This window comes from Natator depressus, chromosome 7 (assembly GCF_965152275.1).
Source record: "Natator depressus isolate rNatDep1 chromosome 7, rNatDep2.hap1, whole genome shotgun sequence".
Classification (NCBI taxonomy): domain Eukaryota; kingdom Metazoa; phylum Chordata; order Testudines; family Cheloniidae; genus Natator; species Natator depressus.
The window spans coordinates 15,357,928-15,377,842 of record NC_134240.1 but is presented as its reverse complement, the minus strand read 5'-3'; the positions used below and the strand labels follow the sequence as shown (position 1 = coordinate 15,377,842).

Below are 19,915 nucleotides of genomic sequence, written 5' to 3'. Positions count from 1 at the left end.
CCCTCAATATGATGTTTCTATACCTATCTGCTGAAATCTAAAGATTGTATATGATGATAGATCAGCCTGTCTGCACAGAAGCAAAGGATTCTTCCCTTTCCTTAATGGGCCACCAACCCTGGTGATCTTCACTTTTGAGAGTATGCCCATTTCTTTTGTTTATAGTCAGAAGTTTCCTGAATGATTTTTTTGTTTATATTGTCACCGTGTTCATCTTATGAAAGTAATTATAAGTAGCAGTTTTATGCAGCATGAGAAAATATAGGAAAGACGTATGAAGGAAATTCCACTGACTTCCACCTCCCCTCCATAATGTGGGCCATGATAATTGTATCCAGCATGTTATGTAATCTTTCAATAAAGAATCTTTGCCCCAAAAAAACCCACCAAAAAACAGGGGGAGGAGGGTGATGGGATGGCTTAATAGAGGACACTTACAATATAGGGATATGGGAAGTAGTTAAAACATCTTTACGTTTTCAACTTCAGCAAAAATATATAAATTAACAGACGCACAGGATATAGCAGGGACTCCTCACTGCTGAGCTACCCTTACAATAAAATTGAATGATCCAGTCTTGATCTTGAGCCAAAGACAGATTACAGACTGCCTACAGTCAAGCTCAGCAATTCAAAGCTATTCCAACTTTGTTTAAAAGGCAGAGCTCTTATAACTGGCTCAGTGATATACCAAAAAGAACTGGTCTAATTGGAAATCTAGAGTAAATCTTAGAAGTGTGTCAATAACTTTGGAGTGCAGAAAGAAAAATGGAGAGAAATGAGAAGTAATCCATAGCATGCCACAGGCAACCAAGTCCTGCAGGGTCTTAAATGGATAGCAAGGCCATGCTAAATATATATTCAATTAGTAGTACCTCCCTCATTGTTGTGAATAGAACAATACAGATGGATTCAATAGATGTACCTTCAAGAGTGTACAAGTGCAAGAGACTAAATATAGACAGTTTGGTGCAATCTGCAATTTTATTTCAGAAACTAGGAGTAGACTCATAAGTGACTGAGCAGCGTTGGGATCCCAGAGATCATTTTGCAAGGGTTTCCTCCTAATTTGAAGAGCATACTCTTCTATAGAGCCTTACAGCAATGCATCATCTTAAGTCACAAAGGACAACAACAACAGCAGCAATGACTCGCAAGTTCCTATATTTGCTCATCGTCAAATGAGCACTCAGTTGTTAAGGGCTTGTAAAAATGTTTGGTAGATACCTGCTGGATGTAAAGCTGTAAGTATTAAAACTCAAAGGCTCCATGCACATTGATTTATGGCAAACTGGAAAACACATGAAATCCTTGTTACTCTTCCTGTAAAGAGCACATCCAGCTGGCAATATTAGTAGGGAGTCATGTTATGGCCTTCTGTCAATATTCTATATTTGTGACAGTTCTTAAAGCTAGACCAGCATCAACTACCCCCTTGGGACCATGGGAGAAAGGGGACTATTGGGGCAGCTAACAAGTAATAGGATTATATTTGAAATAGTGCTTTTCTCACCTCTAATTTAATTCCCTCTCCTGTAGCAGAATGCAACAACCTGCTGCTCATGGAATTCAATTGTTCAGGATGGTGAGCAATGCAGGCAGCACCATCCAAAAAGTTTCTGTATTAGCTCACAGTCAATTTCTCTTCGATAGCTTTAAGTGCCTAGTGGAAGACTGTAGCACAAAAGAGATCCTGTGTGTGGGCTGAATTATTACCCCATAAAACTGCCACCCTACTTATCCCCAAGGATGCTAAAGGTAAGAAAATTGTTTTACAAGACAAAGCTGGAGTAGTCTGGGGAAAAAATAAGAAACAGCCTGGTATATAAGTAGCCACTATAATTACAAAATGTTCAAGGATAGCAGGCTCACATCACAGAATATTAACAAACAGATTTGATTTAAAATATTGCCAGCAACCAGGCATTCAAGTTCAACGGAATTGATTCGGCAGGTCTAAAAAGCACTCGTGCAAGGTCTTACAGTTCTAGAATAGAGAATAATAATAATGCAATTAAGGCAATTATTCCTCCTTTATGAAGACAATTAGAATATACTATACCCTGATTTACATTCAATTCTAAGCCACTAGCTGTAGTAATGCTGAACAAGAATCATGTTAATTACAGTCAGTCAATCTGTAAACAAGAACCGTCTCTCTGTAGGACTAGATGCACTGGATAAGATTACTAAGGTACACATTTCAGACCCACTCCAGCTAGTTACTCAGTCACATGCTCAACTTTAAGCGCATGAATAATGCCACTGGAGTCAATGAGATTACTCAAATACTGAAAATTAAGCACATGCTTGAGTAATATGCTGGATCGGGGTTTCAATAGTCTAATTGCTCTCCTGGATGCACATCTCCCCATTACATTTCTCCCGCCTCTCATAAAAAGAGCAATAAACCCTGACCTAGAATCAGTGCTTGCTCTGTTTAAATACATATTCTAAATTTTACACGAGGTGGTTATTTTTTGAATGAATTTCAAGGCTGCTGTTCCTTAAACCAGTGAATGTTGGACACTAGGAGTTGGGGCCAGGACAGAGCCAGGGAGAGAGGAGAAAGTGCTTTCTTGCCATAGGTGGCGGCCATGGACAGACTTCATTGCAGCTCAGTTTGTGTCAAGCAATCCACAAAACAGCCTGTTCGTTGGGATTTGAAAGAGACTAGGGCATGCATGGTTCTCTTAGGTCAACTGAGGCTGTCCTGGGAAAGTGGCACAGATTAGAGAGGTTGATGTGATAGCAATGACTTAACTCAACATGCACATCTGCCTACGGTACCTGCAGATCCCGGTTGTGGTTTTCACAGAGTAGCTGTAAGAAACGGAGAATGGGCTGCATTATTGTAATCACAGCGCTCATTTCCAAGTCATCTTTGTTCTTGTCTGGTGCAGGCTGGGCTCCATCCGCAGCTGAATAATGGTCATCAGGATCAGCGTCCCGCCTGTACGTATTATAAGCCTTTCTTGTAGCAGCAGAGGCCTCTAGCAACTGATCCCGGACCTCCTCTGTAATTTGGGTTGTGGGCTCTTTCACTAGAATACATGAGAATGGAACATATGAAAGACCTTCCACCTGGTAATCTGAACAAAAGGATTAGGGAAAAAAAAATCCATTCACACATTTCCTATTAAAGTTTCGCACACAGACCAGCTAACCATCTTCAGATCCTTTTCAACAAGTATATTTAGTACAATGCAAGAGGCTGGGGTTAGCATGATAGCCTGTTACCCTTTTCACATTTTTCAACAAATCACAGTGAAGTTTTTAATCCTTATATTAGCCTGTTAGGGAACAGGTCACAAGCATATAACACCATTAGGAGTTTTAGAAGAAGACCTGTTGTGTAAAAAGCTATTTCTCCAGTCCTGGGTTATTGTTAGAAAGGCACTGACCATAACCTACAGGGTCATTATTATCAAATCAGATTTAGGCAGCATCTCAGGCTAGACAAGTTGGAAGGGTCCCATCTCAAATACATTTCATCATTTCAGTAGTACAATCTCACAAATGGATGGAGAGAGAATGCTGCTCTTGAAATCCCAAGGCAGGATGTCATTGATCTCTTAACTTTGCTCTGTGGATCAGAGCATTACTGCATCAGTCACAAGGAGTTCAATAAAGACTGTGCCTTGCTTCCATGTCACTTTTCAAAGCAAAGAATTGGAGATTTACCTCTTTTCCTAACTGGTGCATCTCTGTCTGAGTCCTCATCTTTCTTTTTATTTCCCAAGTCACTGGTGTTTACTGTGACTGTAGCCTTGATTTCTTGTTGTGCCACCTTCATGCGGTCATAGAAAACCTTAAAGAACTTTTCAGATTTCTTATCTTCTGTTAGTCGGCAGAAGAACGAATGCTACCAAAGAAATGGAACAAGTATATATTTTATACAGAGACTTGAGTCAAGAAATTATTTCACCTGCCCTTATATCCTGTGCACTATGGATTGAAGGACTAAAAATTTAATTAGCTTTCAGCACAGACAGAACCCTAGAGGAACGAAGACTAGATCTTCTAGTTAAGGAGTCCAAGAATGTATCTCAGTTACATTAGCTTTGTTATTAATATTTCCAAATATACTTTTAAAGAAGATAGTGCAATTGATCATGTTATCCCCTGTACATTTATATGGCACACTTCTCCTTGTACCTTCCAGGTAAGCACAATGGGATATCTTTATACATATTTGGGTCTCAGCTCAGAGAAGCCAAACATTCGCAATGAAATATACAGATAACACTATGCTTCCTGCTCTCCCTGTTGAGTCAAAATGATCATGAGTCATAGGTTTAACATTCAACACTAATCTCAGATCCCTAAAATGTACAAACAGGACAAAGATTTTTTTTTTCTCCCCAATTTGGAGTTTCTGTGCTTTGATCTGTCTGCTGCAGACCAATTTAAAATAGATTATATATATAACATAACTTTAGAAGCAACAAAAAAGTTCAAAGTATTAACCAGTTTTTAATATTTGTTGTTCATTTGTTTTTCTGTCCATACATGTAGAAGGACAATTTTTTCCCTGAGACTGAGAATGAAATCATATACAGCTCACAAGGTGCCAACACAGTGAGTGATCAGACAATTTCTGATGAAAGGTTACATAAATCAGGATCAGAGCTTACACACGACTGGAGGATGAACTTGTAAGTGGGTCACCTTATGCAGAGTATTATGAAATTAGTTAGCATTCTGTAGCGGCTCATGATCCAAAAGCTTCCCTTGATGAATAGGGACGAAGTCCGATTTATTGAAAAGACAAATTAAAAATGGGAATGGCAATATATCTTGCATGCTGCTCTGAGAAACAGACTACACAAGGCAATCCTTGGAACGTCTGTCTTTGATCACTCCCTCCCTGGCAGTTCTGGTTAGAACAGTAGCAGGGGACTTACTTTGAAAGACGAATAATGTTACCTCTTTGATTACTGTGGGAGAGTGGGAGTGCTACTATTGAAACCGGGTGGCTGATACCTACATGAGACCCCATGAAATTTGGAGCAGTCTCTACCAAACCAGGAAGGCCTTAATTTCCTCTAGTTGGAGGGAATTAGTTGGCCGAGAAAAAACAGAACAAAGTAATTTTAAAAATGGATAAAACAACAAAACCACCTCCACAAAAATCTTAGTTTACCAGGCACATTTTATACTCAACTATAACCAATAGGTCTGTCAAATAATTGCTAGAAGGGGACAAATAAAAAACTAAGATAATATTGACTTCATTACACTGAATTAATCTACCAGGAATACAGGACAATACAGACCATCCCACAGAGAAGCAAACCTCTGGGAGAAATTGTGAACTACATTCTGAAAACCAGTTAAACCAGTTGCCACAGACAATTAACCTCAGTAACACATAGGAATGTTTTTAACCTACAGATATTTTTTTTTTTTAAAAGCCATTTATGGAGAAGCTAGTCAAGGACTGAGCTGTGGTTTTTTTTTTTAAAATGCTGTCCTTGAGCATACGCATAGTATATTACAGTATATACTGGTGTTAAACACCTCTGTTAGACAGGCTTTGCTTTGAAAGTATTGTTTCCCTTCTTTACATATGCCCATTCAGATTTGGTGTTAAGTGCCAAGAGGCTGAATAGAATATTGAACACCTAATTAGTATCAGTAACTTTGCTGGGGATAGGGTTTAACTTATCTAAAATATGAAGGGAGGACTAGGGATGGGGACAGGAAGTGGAAAGTTGCAGAACCATCACCACAGTGTCTTGGGCTGAGTAACCAGACATAAACAAAGGGAAAGATGAACAGCCAACTTTAAAACTTGGGGCTGCACATGGAAAAATCAGGTAACCACAGGGACTGATCTTAGGTTCCATCCTATTTAAGATGTATTCCCTTTCCAGATCATTAGCAAACAGCTCAACATGTTCATGATATTTGCAAATTACATTATTATAGAAGGTGTTAAGTACAAGTCAGTCAAGATTAATCAACAGGCCTGTAAAGAGATTAGAAATAGGGGGGAAATGGAGATTCAGCCTGGAAAAAAGCATGCTAATATCTCTGGGGAAAAAATATTCAAAGAAAGATCCTAGGTACTCAATGGCAGGGAGAAACATGGAAAGCAGTAATGATGAGAAAGTCTATAAGTGATGGTGAGCAGAGGATTTGATACAAGTGACCACCACACTTCTAGTATCTAGTGACATTGAGAGGTACACATTGTTCCAGAGGCACTATGATGAGCCCAGGGTCAGCATGTGAATTGTTTTGGGATCCTTTGGAATGGCAAGATTTATACATATTTTGATATTATTTCTGAATTTGCTGTTTTTGATAGGAACAGCATTAATTGACACATGAACCCAAATGATATTTCCAGAATGATTCACTGACCAAAAGCCATTTATTAAATGTTAAGTTAAAGACTTTAAAGCTACCCCTTCCCTGCCCTCCACTGGACATGTACCTAGACTGTGTGTTTAAAAGAAGAGGTATTTATGTAGATAACATTAATTTTAGATGGGTATTTTAGACTAACCAATCAGATTGGTCTGCTTAATGGGATCTGTCCAGTTAAAATGATAATGAAGACCTGCCTCACAATGATTTTTGGACTTGTCCAAGATACAAAGAATACTATACCTTTGTCTTGATTATTTGGACTGTAAACTCTTGAAGCAGGCACTGTCTCTTACTAGGTGTCTGTAGGTGCCTAGCACAGAAGAACTTTGATCTTTGTTGGGGGCTCTACTTGCTACTTTAATACAAATAAGCAAGAATCAGACCTAGAAAATACTAATGAAATTTTAAAAGCAATAAAAGTATCAGTTTTAGAAAGGGTGACTGTTGCCTACAAAATTTGTTTGAGAAATAAGAGTTTCTGCCTCTCCCGCTGGTGTTTCGTGTTAGTTGATTGCATGTAGAAAGCACCTTCTACTTCAGAAAAAGCCTCTTCAACACAAAGGAGTGATGAAGGAAAAGTTTCTTCTCTGTAAACTGCATGGTAAGTATTTTGCATGTTGGTAATGGTTATTTGCTGACGGATTCAGAAGTGTTGCTTTTTTTCTTCGGGTGCTTTAACAGACTTTCCATTGCATGTCAGAGAAAAACTAGCCAAGTGAACATTTCCAATAAAGCATTTTTTGCATGTCATGGGTGCGTTTAATGGCTGTCACAAAATGATTGGTTCTATCTACGTCAGAATACCTATCACCTTCACACATGAGTCAACCCCAAGCCAGCTGAGCTACCAAGATTCTGTATTTTAAGAGGTGTGATTTTGCAAGTTGTGCTGGAGCAGGTAGTTGTAGGTGATAATTTTAACAGAGAGAATCTAAAACTTGTTCACAGAAGTTTGGGACCATATATGTTAGAAAGTTAACATAGTTATGGAAACACCTCTGAAAGAAATGAAGGTTTCCTTCAGGTGATACAGAGCACCAGGATTCTGACTTGCAAACAGGACTGACTGACTGTTGGCTAGACAAATGCATTCAGGCACAATGCTCTGAGATAAGAAACAATGAATTGTCACCCTGAGGGTCATAAAAGCGCCAACTAGCTTTGGCTGTGATGGGATCCATCTGTGTTTTCTCCAGCCAAGGTGAGGGAAAGTTTAGCCCCGGTTGCCCAACTTAGGGTCACATAGGCAACTTGCTGTGAGCCCAAGGGCTGCATTTAATTTGCATAAATGGGAACGGACTGCACCCAACCTCATCTTTGATAGGTCTGGGCAGCACACAAACTACAGTTCCCAGCATGTAACAGTCCACCTTGAGCAGTCAGCCAGACTATTCAGCATGAGACAGGATTTTAAAGTTGGGACCTGTAGACTCTTGCATATTGATTGAAGAATAGGGTGGGTAGCTGTGATCCACAGTATAGAGCTCAGTGGACTGTACTGTATTATGGCCTTCCCCATTAAAAGGGAGCATATTCCAGTAGGATATTCTGGAACTCCCGGGACAAAGTGGGAATGAGAAGCTCAGTCACAATTGGTACCCTGGATGCTTATGTCAGGATGACCCATGTCTGCACAAGTGTAACACATGGTAGATTATTTAGGCAGTCCACACACCTGCACAAACGTGAGCTCACTGGGTCCATATCACCCCCGGCCTGTGCTGTTCACATGCCCGACTATCAAAGGGCAGAGCAGCTGGCATCTGCTGGATTTCAAAACCCGTAACAGTACAACTACATTAGACTTCCTTTGTGAGATTTTTCTTGACTCATATCTACATTCGCACCCCGCCTGCTGTTTAGGAATTCCATTACTGTATCTTATATTGGCAGGTGACTGTCTTGTAGCATTTGGCACCTAGATCTTAAGGTGTTGAGCACATCTGAATGGCTGAGACAAGCAGGTTTCAGAGTAGCAGCCGTGTTAGTCTGTATCCGCAAAAAGAAAAGGAGGACTTGTGGCACCTTAGAGACTAACAAATTTGAGCATAAGCTTTCGTGAGCTACAAGCAGCTGTGCATTTGAGTTTGACCTTAGAGTGCCCCTTTCATACCTATATCAACCCACCTCTCCCTCATCTTGATGAAAGCTCCTCATCCTGTCCCATTTTAAGATAGGCTCTGTTTGCCCCATATTTATTTCCCTCCCTTGCCACTTCCTCCTTCTGTCCATTTCTAGCAGAGGTCCCCATCAATTGGTTGGTTTTATTTCAAATTTCAACTAGGCTTTTTAAAAAGCACGTTTGCTGTTTTTAACCATGTTGCACAAGCATCCCAAGCCCTTCAGTAGGAGCAGCTCCTTAAAAAATAAAATATTCAAGGCAAGCATGTTGCAAGAATATGCTCCATCACAAGGATTGGGTCTGTTACCAAACCTGCATATTGACACTGGATCAGCTGTCCGTTTTTGCAGAATTCAGTGATGATCAGACAGTATTCTGTTTCATAACAGTCATTTGCCATCAAACAAGAAATATCATCTGACACAAGGGGGTAGGGTGGTGGGTCATGTGGTTTGATTCATGAATGTTGGATTCAGTAAACAGGCTTAGAAGCACATTTACATCAGTGAAATGCAACATCCCCAAAATGCAGCCACTCATGGCCAAACAATTAATTGAATCACGACTCCTTTCTGACACCAAAGGCAACCTGATTGTGATTAACTGCTATAGCCACAGAATGAATAAGAAACCCAACACATTTATATACTGCGTACATTTAACATCCACAACATGAGCTATTCAGCTGCACCACACAAGACAATGGAGAGACTTTCCTTTAAGCATTTGCCACAAACCATTCATAATTAATTTTCAAAGTTTATTGAGCCAAGTGAAAAGTTAGACACACACAAGGAGAAGGAAAATCCCATTTTTCCCCCTGTAGGGTTTGAAGGTAAAAGGTTTTCACAAGTCCAAACTCCTGCAGTGAACTGAGGAAAATCTGCATTTCCGCAGTAGATGGTTTCCATGCAGGTATCAGAGCTGAGCAAGCCACACAGAACACAGCAACTTTCAGCTGTCTCCATGGTATACTGCACTTTGACACATAGCAAGGGGCTAAGTTAGTTTCAAGGGGATTGGAAAGGAGAGGAATTCAGCACAGGTCACCGTTCTTATTCAAAGAGAATCAGCCTGATAGATTCATCTGAAACTAATGCAAATAGTCTATATAAAGCTGTCACAGGGGAAAGTGTTCCATAAATCTTTGCTAAAATCTGTGAAATCTTTGCTAAAAGCATAGTTTCTCCTTGCTTTTGCGAGCCACTAACCCCTCTTCAAGAAGAAACAAGGAACCCACTGACCAAATAGGAACCTACCTTCACTTTTACCCTATTAGTGGAAATTATATTTGGTGAAAATAGGCTTGGATTACTGAATAGTTTAACACTGAATGGGTTAAAAGAATAGTGGTTCCCCCCCTACCCCCCCCCAAAAAACAACTATCAAACATTTTGCAGGCGAAAGGGACTAAAGCCACATCCAAATGACTTAATATACTAGCACAATAGGATCCTGCCTGGCTCATGACTTCCCCTCCTCCTAGGTGCTACTGGAGTACAAATAATTCATAGGATTTTTTAAGACCAGAAGCGTCCATTATATCATCTAGTTTAACCATCTGTATAACACAGGCCATTACATGGGTAACTGTGTGAAATGTATTGAGCCCAATAATTCGTATTTGGCTGAAGTATAACTTCCAGAAAGGAATCCAATATTGACCTGACAAACATCAAGCGATGGAGAATCCACCACTTGCCTTGGTAGTTTGTTTCAGTGGTTAATCACACTCACTGTTAAAAAAATTGTGCCTAATTTCTAATTTAAATTTGTCTGGCTTCAGCTTCCAGCAACTGGATTTTTGTTGTACCTTTCTCTGCTCCATTAAAGAGCCCTTGATACTTGGTATCTTCTCCCCAAGGAAGTATTTATACACTAAGTCTCCTCTCAATTTTCTTTTTAATAAACTAAACCAACTGAGCTCTTTAGTCTTTCACTATAAAGCATTTTCTTCCACCCTCAAATAGTTTTTGTGGCTCTTTTTTGCACCCTCTCCAATTTTTTACCATTCTTTTTAAAATGTGGACATCAGAATTAAATAATAATAAAAAAAAACAATCAGAATGATTCACCTAGTGTGTAACAAAAACTAAAACCAAACAACCCAACCCCACTCTCCTCCCCACAACTCTCACAACTTCATAGGTTGATTCAATATCAGGGACCTTGAAGAGAGGAGAAACTTAGATGCATCTTAGGGCCTGATGGATTTTCTGGAATTTAACAGTACAAAATGCAGCTGGCCAAAATGGAAGAAGCTTAGACAGATGGAATTACAGAGCTAGGGTAACTGCAACTGTGTTTACAAGTGGTTCTTAATAGGTTTCATGCCTCAGCAATGGGTAGCAAGCACGTTAGTTAACAATTTAAACCAACTATCTGCCCTTTGCAGACTACCACAGAATCACATGGCAGGTTGTAAACTTTACTGACTAATGTCTTATTTTAGAGCAAACAGAAGAACTACAGCATCACAAAGGGAAGTAAAGACTCAGTCAACTTAAACATAATAACCTGCTTAACTACATGTGGGCCTGTGCACACTGAATCAGCACAAAGGATCGCCAAGTGGAAAAACCTAGAATGCCAGGGACCGGCTGAAGACAGTTTGTGTCTGGTTCTCACTTTTCAAAGGCTTATCAGGTTTTGCTCACGTCTTTATGTGTGTGTTTGTCACTCTTTCTGGGAACACATTAATCTATTCAGTTAACTGTTAACCAGACTTGCCCTAAAGTCACAGCTGTTCGTATTGTTAACCAAGAAACTGGAAAGATGAACATTCGTGCTTCTCGCATCAAATAGCTTGGCTTCTGTTCCTAGACTTGATAATTATAGGTTCTATTATATGCTCTGTTTGCACGCTCATGTGGTAAGAGGTATAATCAAAACCTTTATAACAAACACTGTATGCAAAGTGTGTCGGTTCAAACTCACTCTCCTTTCTGAAGGAAGGGTGATCGGATTTAAGAAAGCCATGGGTTAAGATCCAAATGAGGTAGTGTCTTTGGCATTAAAAGGACAGAATGTTTTCTGGACCACACCCTTAAAGTACAGTTTTGACAGCCCTCCTCAGGTAAACTTATAAACTCCAGGAAATCCCATTAATTAGTAGGGTGAGAATCTCTCAGGAAAACATGAGTCATGGTTTAACCACCACCAAACAGTTAATTTAAAGTAAACCTGGCAAAAACTCAAAGGCTTATGTTGAGCTGGTAAAAACTAACTCTCCCTTCCATATAGAGCTAAATGTCAATCAATGAAGATGAGTTTCATAAGAAATTGTTCAACAATGAACTTGACTAAGCAGGGATGTTTCCAAAAGGAAAGTCCCTTCAGCTACTGAGAAAAAGATGACCTCTCTGGCCTGGAACCAGCAGATCTTTTACTCCAATGTCAGAGAGAAATGACTATGGGAAAGTTAGCTTCTCTTGGTTATCCCTGGTGGGCTACCACTATGATAGGGTGACCAGACAGCAAGTGTGAAAAATCAGGACAAGGGGTGGGGGGGTAATAGGAGCCTATATAAGAGAGAGACTCAAAAATCGGGACTGTCCCTATAAAATTGGGACATCTTGTCACCCTACACTATGAACTATGATGTAACTCCTGCACTAGTTTTATGAAGGTGTACTTGCAAAAAAGCTCACCCCTACCTCATCTAGCCAGACTGTACTTCAAGGCAGCCATATTTCACGCTTTTAAAAATAAACTGCAAAGCTAACATAAGCACTGAGTCTAGTACAGAAACAAACCCTTTATGTTCCCCCTAGCCAGGCTGCAAGGGGTTTCAGCACAGAAGAAAGTTAACTTAAAAAAAAATAAATTTTGATACTTCTAAGAAATCCTTTGGTATTTCCTTGTCTGCTAAAATTCCATCATTCTGTGTCCTTAGTAATACCGTTAGTCCCATGGAACCTAAAATTTGTTAGGTAAAATATTTCTGAGTTGAACATGTTCTGCAGCCTGAATTAAGCCCATAAGGAATATCTGCTGAATGCCCCAACTAGCCATTTTTCAGTGTCGCTTTACACTTCACCTTTAACCACTGCAAGTGCAGAGGGAACACCATCACAGTACAATCCTAGCCACATATTCTGCAAACACTCATGCACACGGAGAGCACACTTATATTATTGATGCTCCCCTGTAAGGCTATACTCTGAACTGGAAACATTGTGCCCTAACAAATCTGATTAAGGAGACTCTTGGGGAGGGACCTAACTGCTTAGTAACAGAGCCCCGTAACAGTATTCTTCCCCCAAAAAACAATACAATGAAAACAGGTGGGAGAGCTAAGCCACTTGTTTCTGGAAGAGCACTTGTATTAGACATGCATTCCCAAATGCGGGATTTAAAAGCCTGATGATCTCCAATTTAAACTGGCAAATAATTCACAAGACACACTAAGGTAAAGAGAAGCACAGGGGCAATGAGGTGAACCGAGATGACGGGAAGCCAACAAGGCAACAATGGTGACTCATCGGTAGGCATGTGCCTGTTCTGTTTGGGGGGTAAAATTCCTGAAAACATGGAGCAGATGGCTCTAAAAGTGTGGGAGACTTGGGGCTCTGACTTGCTTTTGACACAGGGCTTTTATTTGAGTTCCTCTCCACACGCATAAGAGCGTGCACCCATGCACACAACAGGTCACATATGTGATCCATGTAAAGCTTTTGTATGGAAAATCATGAGAGCCTTAGAGAGCCATGAGGAGGTGTGAGTAACATGGAAGTCTACAGACTCCAAAGAAGGTGTAAGATCTTCTTGAGAGACAGGGAAATTAAAGAAAACCATAGCAACAAGTCAGTCCACCTACCCAACCACCCACCCACCACCGGTTTCATTTGCTGACGCACTTCAAAAACAAGCTGGCTCCTACCAGCTCTGGAAGGTGAGCAAGCCCTGAGAGCTCATTAAATTCCCTTCTCAGCTACTCTTGTATGCCTGCAGCTAGTGAGCAAGTAGGATATAAATAGAAGTTATATAACATCTCTTTGTTGATTCCTGTGCTTACCAAAAAAAAACAAAACCCACCCAACAACCCTGCAGCATGACCTTGTTTTTCTGAATAGCTTGCCTCTGTCTGCTTGCTGAGGACTTTAATCCTGTTAGGGATCATCCTAAAAGTTTAAACAGGATATAGATTTCACAGACAGAGAAATACAGACAATATATTAAGCATTAGTGAGTTATTTTCTATATTCCTTATAATTTTAGAATGACATCTACTGACTGTTTAACTGACCCAGGCTTCTCCAAGTAAGATATATGAGAACATGCAGTTCTAAATAATACAGTATATAGATCTACAGAGATCATACCATGGTGAAGAGATTTAACATTCAGACTCTGATATAGTTCCCCGTCCTCATTTTTCACCCACATAAATGCTATATTACAAAGGGCCAGTGATGCGAGGCTCCAGCAAGCTGCTGTCTTGATTACTGATGCTTGATTACTTGCAAAACACAATATATCAATAACAGAGTGGAAAGAGTTCACAGGTTCAATACTCTCTTCCATTACTATACTGCCTTCTTACCCACCCCGTTCACAACCTGAGCACTCCTCTCTGGTAGCTCTATCTCGTCCAGCGAAAAAGAAATTATTTTAATCAAACAAGACCAGCTATTTGATCTCCAGTTCCCAGCACAGTAACGTTATCAGTTATCATTTATACTATAGTGGTGTCTTAAGGCCCAGTGTGATAGATGATGGTATGTGTACGCACACACATACATACTTATACATATATGATAGTCCCTGCCCCAGAGAGCTTGCAGTGAAAAATCTCCTTGCCCACATGATAATCAGGGATATGTTGCAACATGTGTTGACTTAATGACGATTTACAGTGTGACCAGATCAACTGGGATACATCCTGCAACATTTACACAGTACACAGATCATTAATATAGTACCCAATGGCATAAGAGACGTATTACAGACAAAGAAGAGGACAAGACGGCTGCCCGAGAGCGATTACAATTGATGACAAGGATGTTTGCGGAGAATTATGCTACCTCTCTTTGTAGGGAAAGTTTTGAAGCAGCAGTTTTGTTTGGAGCGTCACCAATGCTAACTTTGACATTCTTTGGAGTACTGTAGCTGGGAAAAGTTTCTAATAATTTCATGATGAAAGATGCAGATGACCAGCCCGCAGGCTGTTGGACAATAACACAGGATGATTGTATTAGTTTTCTAAACAGATGTTAAATCTGAAAAATAATATTCTCAAGACAGATGTAACCCTATACCAAAAAAATATTGGTTATTGATTTCTATAAATACCCCCGCATGCACATTTTATTTACACGCACACAAACGCGAAGACAAATTTACAGCACACATATGAAGAAAGAAAAACAGTTTTTCTACAGTTCAACCATTAGGGATCCTGAACGGTTGGTCAGAAAGAAAAATATGACAACTTTCAAGACACTGGACCACAAAGCAGTTGGTATCACCCAGATATTTTGTGTGTGCAGATACAAAACTACTCAACATTCAACTGCAATAGTAGCTTTTAAACACATGAAATACATCTTCCATAGTTTAATAAACTGGACAATGCCCATTTTTAAAAATCCACACTACTCTGATTAGTACTCCTGAGTCAGGAGGTACAGAACAGGTGGCTGCTGGGGGTAGCAAAATATTAGGGGCAGCAAACTAGCCACTGTGGACTGGGAAAGGATGGCAGTTTGCTAGCTTGCCTAGGGCACTAGAATCCCTAGAAAGGTCCTGATTTTGCCTATCCCTTCACTGCCTGAACTCGGACCAATTTTCAGGGTTAATTTCAAATCACCTGGTGTGCACTCTGAAGCAAGGTTGACCTAAATTCTGCAACCAAGGCCTCTGGCTCCTGCAGCGTTCCAGTGCGGCTGTCTAGAGATTCTACCACTACTTCAAGTACATTTAGATGAGGGAATTTTTCATTGACGTATATATGAAAGATTAACCTTATAAATATGTTACTAAACTCAACTTTGCACTACCACTTGATTTTGTACATTTCAATGTGTTGCAGAATTTTATATTGAAAAGAAATAGTAATTATGATAGCTGTGAAGCTGAGGGTTTTGACAGTTGGGTAGGACACAGTTGGAGGTTCTGGCATTAAGGAAAGGGAAGGGAGGGGAGTGGTTTAGTAGCATAGAGTAAGTAGATTTCTGACATTTCATTTCAAAGTTATTCATCCCAGTGGGATGAATGGTGCAGTTCACATCTCTCGGAGTTACTGTTTCAGGTTGTCTGCAGACTCAGGGACCACATCTGTTTACGTCTGCAAGGGGCACTGCCAATATCTCACTGACAACTAGAGTTAGCGATCTGAAAGGAGCTACGACTCTCCACCCAACAAATGCTAGTGATAGCTAGGATGCCCATATCCTTTTGGGTACAGATTTAGCAGTCCTGGCTGGCTGCTGTCCTGAGAAGTCAGATTAGAACTGAAGGAGCAATAGACTGGAAAGGCAATGTAGTAGATCAGAATGGTGTATTTTTAAATGGTATGCCTCCTAGCTTATCTAGATAATGATGTTTTGAACTCCTGGGTAATTACAACATCAGATGACTTTTGAATTTGGCACTTGTGATTTTTCAAGGTTACCACTGGTTCTTTTTAGCACTGATCCAGGACATGAAATGTTTTTCTTCTCTTAATACCAACTACAGTATGTCAAAATGGCACCTTTTTACTTAGCAGATCTGCTCCCCTTGTGCAGTCAAAGTCCTTGCTACTTTAATGTCACGAACATTTTCTCTTTAAATGTTTTTTTTTTACACCTGTGCACAGCCAACACAGCTGAGAAAGAATGATCTCAACTACTTCTTGTGCATCAATTACACAATTTTTTACTGAGCTTCCATCCATTGCCTTTGAAGGCAATGGGATACACCAGGGTCAAAAACCATAATCTGCCCTGAAGGATCTCTCTTACTAGTGTGGATGTGTAAGAAGGAAAGAAGCGAACAAGTCTCTCAGGTCCCAGATAATTCTGCAGGGCTGGCACATATAATTAGCACCTTTTATGTGTATAATGAGCTGATGCAATATGGAAATTAAGACACAAATATGGAACACCACAATGCCATTTTTACAGTCACATTTCAGAGAAGAATCACACTTATGCTGTAAGCTCCAGACCTTGGCCCAGAGCAGTTTTTTTATTCTTGCTGCTTCATTAACTTTTGCCTGCATGCTGTAATCATAACTGTGGCACTGGCTCCCAGGGCTAGTATTATGGTGCTTACAGCACATGCTCTTTAGGGTGCTGTTGCTAGAGGATATTCCCTGCTCTTCTCTTCCAAGATCTGGCTTTCACATCTCCACCAAAGAGTTCCGCTGCAAGATGACTTCTTGATCCCCTGAAAGCAGTTCCATACATGACAGGGATGGAGAAGGACCCTCTTTCCCCTCTCTTAAGCAGCCTCAGTTCCATCCCCTCCTATTCCAAAAGCAAGCAGCCACTGAGAAATGAGTAGTTAGGGAGCAGGCACTAATGGAAATTAAAAGTAATATTCAGAGTGCGAGCTTTAATGCAGGTGGGGAATCAACTTTTCATCTGCATATAATTAACTTTAGTTTGATTATCAATCCCCTTTGCCATGTAATTTCTATTTGCACCCTTACCAGGAGCGCTATAGCTGAGGAAAGAAGAATTATGGTTTGGGGTTGTTTCACCTGTAAGAGTATATGCAATAAGACAGAGATTATACTAGTCCTGAGGACTGGTACCATACTAAGCTCTTGTGGGATTTTAGTACATACTTCACCAAAATGAAGTCAGTCTCATCACTTTATTTGATCTTGACAACACTACTTGGGAGGGGTCGTGGGAAACCTATTTTTCATGTAATTTAACTTTTGAGAAGATCCCTAATTAAGTGAGCAGACCAAACTCGCCATGGAGAAGAGGAAGTTATGTAAGGGAGTTTACTCATCATTAACTTTCACAGATCCAGGAAACCTGAAACTCCAGGAGGTGAAACAGCATATATGGTGCACATAATTTTATTTGGCAGATGAGAGACGTGCTATACGAGAAGTCTTCAGCAATTCCTTTCATTGTCATTCACTTGCCGAGTTTATGTTAACTGAAGCAAATTCAGTGTTGAAGTTTATATATGCAACAGACTACCCTCTGATCTGCTTTAAAGGAGAGAAGTATGCTCTAAATTAAGCTTACCTACAAGCAAAATCATGCAAAGCAAGCCAAAGAAAAAAATGTATGTAGCAACAGGTGCCACGCACAGGCCAGCAGCACTACAGAAAGAGTGCGTATGACTGTTCTTTTACATAACACAGCTCTGAAGGTGATTTGTGAAACCGCATCTATCCACGCATTGCTCAGGCGTTTTTGCTATCTCTCGGAAAGCACAAGGGGAGAATGACTGGTTCCAGCTTTCTGTGGGTAGACACACTAGGAGTTACTTAAAATATAAGGGAGCTTATATAATTTTCAGTTCCGTGAGCAGTAACGTTTGTCAAGTTAATTTATTTTCTTTTCTGACCCTTCGATTCAAACTCGTCTGTGCTATTATAAATGGCCAGGGTGCTAAATCAGGGGTGAGCTTCCATAGCAAATTTGACCTCTCACACCAATAGGAACAATAAGCTAATCTCAGAAATAAACAGTTCCTTAGAAATTTCTATTAGCTTGCTTGGCAGTAGAAATATTTAAAATGCTCACGTGTATTCTAGAAAATAGAACTAACCAAATCTGGATTAGGAAATTCCATGTTGATCGTTTAATGCTTCAATGAAACAGAAAGTCATTTCCACAGTTAAAACAACCTATCTTTCTATTAGAATAATAATGAAATAATTAACACTCAGTCACATTCATCACCAGTATAAAACATGCAGCAACGCCGAAGCGAGTGTGCGCGAATATCTACTAACACAGATTTAGCAGCAGCAACTATTAAAGTTATCCTTGTCCAGTGTCACAGTGATCTCTTCTCCCATTAAGGCACATGGGAGTTACCCGGGAACTCCCATTATTAACTTTAACAGGAGCATCATCACGCAAGTCTGTGTGTGTCAGTGGAAACTTTTTGCTTCAGCACACTGTGCTCATTTCCCATGTGAAAACCTATGGTAAGAAAATACCATGCGAGAACGAAGCATTTCAGATCTCATTGCCAAGAAAGTCATTTTGCGTAACCCGCTGGTATTCCAATGGTTTCCTCATTCTCAAAAGGCCATATACGGAAACAATTTGAATGCAGTAAAACCATACACAGAGTGTAGTGTGAGCTTGTTGAGAATACTATAATTAAATAAGAGCTGCTAAGGGAAAGTTACTCACCTTGCAGTAACTGAAGTTCTTTGAGATGCGTGTCCCTGTGGGTGCTCCACTCTAGGTGTCGGTGTGTCCCAGTGCCTCCCAGTGGAGATTTTTGGTAGCAGTGCCTGGTCGGGATGCACGTGCTCAGTTGGTATCTTTCATTTTGTCGGAATCTTCCTGAGCGCGTGCGTCCCGCACCCTCCTCAGTTTCTTCTCTACCGTGGAGAACTCATACCAGTGCTCCAAAGTAGAGGGGAGGAGGGCGGGGAGTGGAGCACCCACAGAGACACACATCTTGAAGAACTTCAGCTACTGCAAGGTGAGTAACTTTCTCTTCTTTTTCGAGTGCTGTCCTTGTGGGTGCTCCACTCTAGGTGAATGTGTAGCAGTACCCACTGTGGTTGGTGGGACTTTGGAGATGCAGCAGTGAGTACTGTAGAGAGTACTGTATGGCCTACTATGGTGTCTGCCGTGGTATCTTGCATGATAGCATAGTGTTTGGCAAATATGTGTTCAGATGACCATGTAGCTGCTTTACAGATGTCAAGAATGGGTACGTTATGTCGACATAGCTCGAGTGGAATGAGTTCTAATGCCTTCGGGCGGTTGGATATTTTGAGTGAGGTAACAGGATCTGACGCAGTTAGAGATCCACTTGGACAGATGTTGTTTAGAGATAGCCATACCTTTCTATGTTTCAGTCATGGAGACAAAGAGTCACTGGGCCTTACGAAGTGGCTTAGTCCTGTCTAAATAAAAGGCGATTGCTCGCCTGACGTTGAGAGTATGCAGGGTTGCCTCATGCGGAGTCTTGTGAGGTTTGGGATAGAAAGTAGGTAAGTATATTGGTTGGTTAAGGTGGAAGGTGGACACCACCTTAGGGAGAAATTTAGGATGTGGTCTCAGAGTGACTTTGTCTTTGGAGAAGATTGTGTAGGGAGGATAGGCCATCAGGGCGCTTATTTCTCCTACTCTCCTTGCTGATGTTATTGCAACTAAGAAAACTACCTTCATGTACATATGAAGAAGAGATAAGGTAGCCAAGGGCTCGAATGGAGGTTTCATGAGACCGTGAAGAACGAGGTTAAGATTCCATGTAGCTGCCGTTGGGTAA

The 19,915-nt window shown here is 40.5% G+C and overlaps 1 protein-coding gene across 6 annotated transcripts in view; it reads right to left on the bottom strand.

The window, feature by feature from the left end:
- Window positions 1-19,915, bottom strand: part of ITPR1 (inositol 1,4,5-trisphosphate receptor type 1) — a 255,631-nt gene that overhangs the window by 58,055 nt on the left and 177,661 nt on the right. For all 6 annotated transcript variants that reach the window (XM_074957539.1, XM_074957538.1, XM_074957540.1 and 3 more), the window contains 2 exons: window positions 3,685-3,865; window positions 2,791-3,044 (listed from right to left, as the gene is read on the bottom strand). In XM_074957539.1, the coding sequence (XP_074813640.1) occupies window positions 2,791-3,044; window positions 3,685-3,865 (435 nt within the window). The remainder of the gene's footprint in view (window positions 1-2,790; window positions 3,045-3,684; window positions 3,866-19,915) is intronic.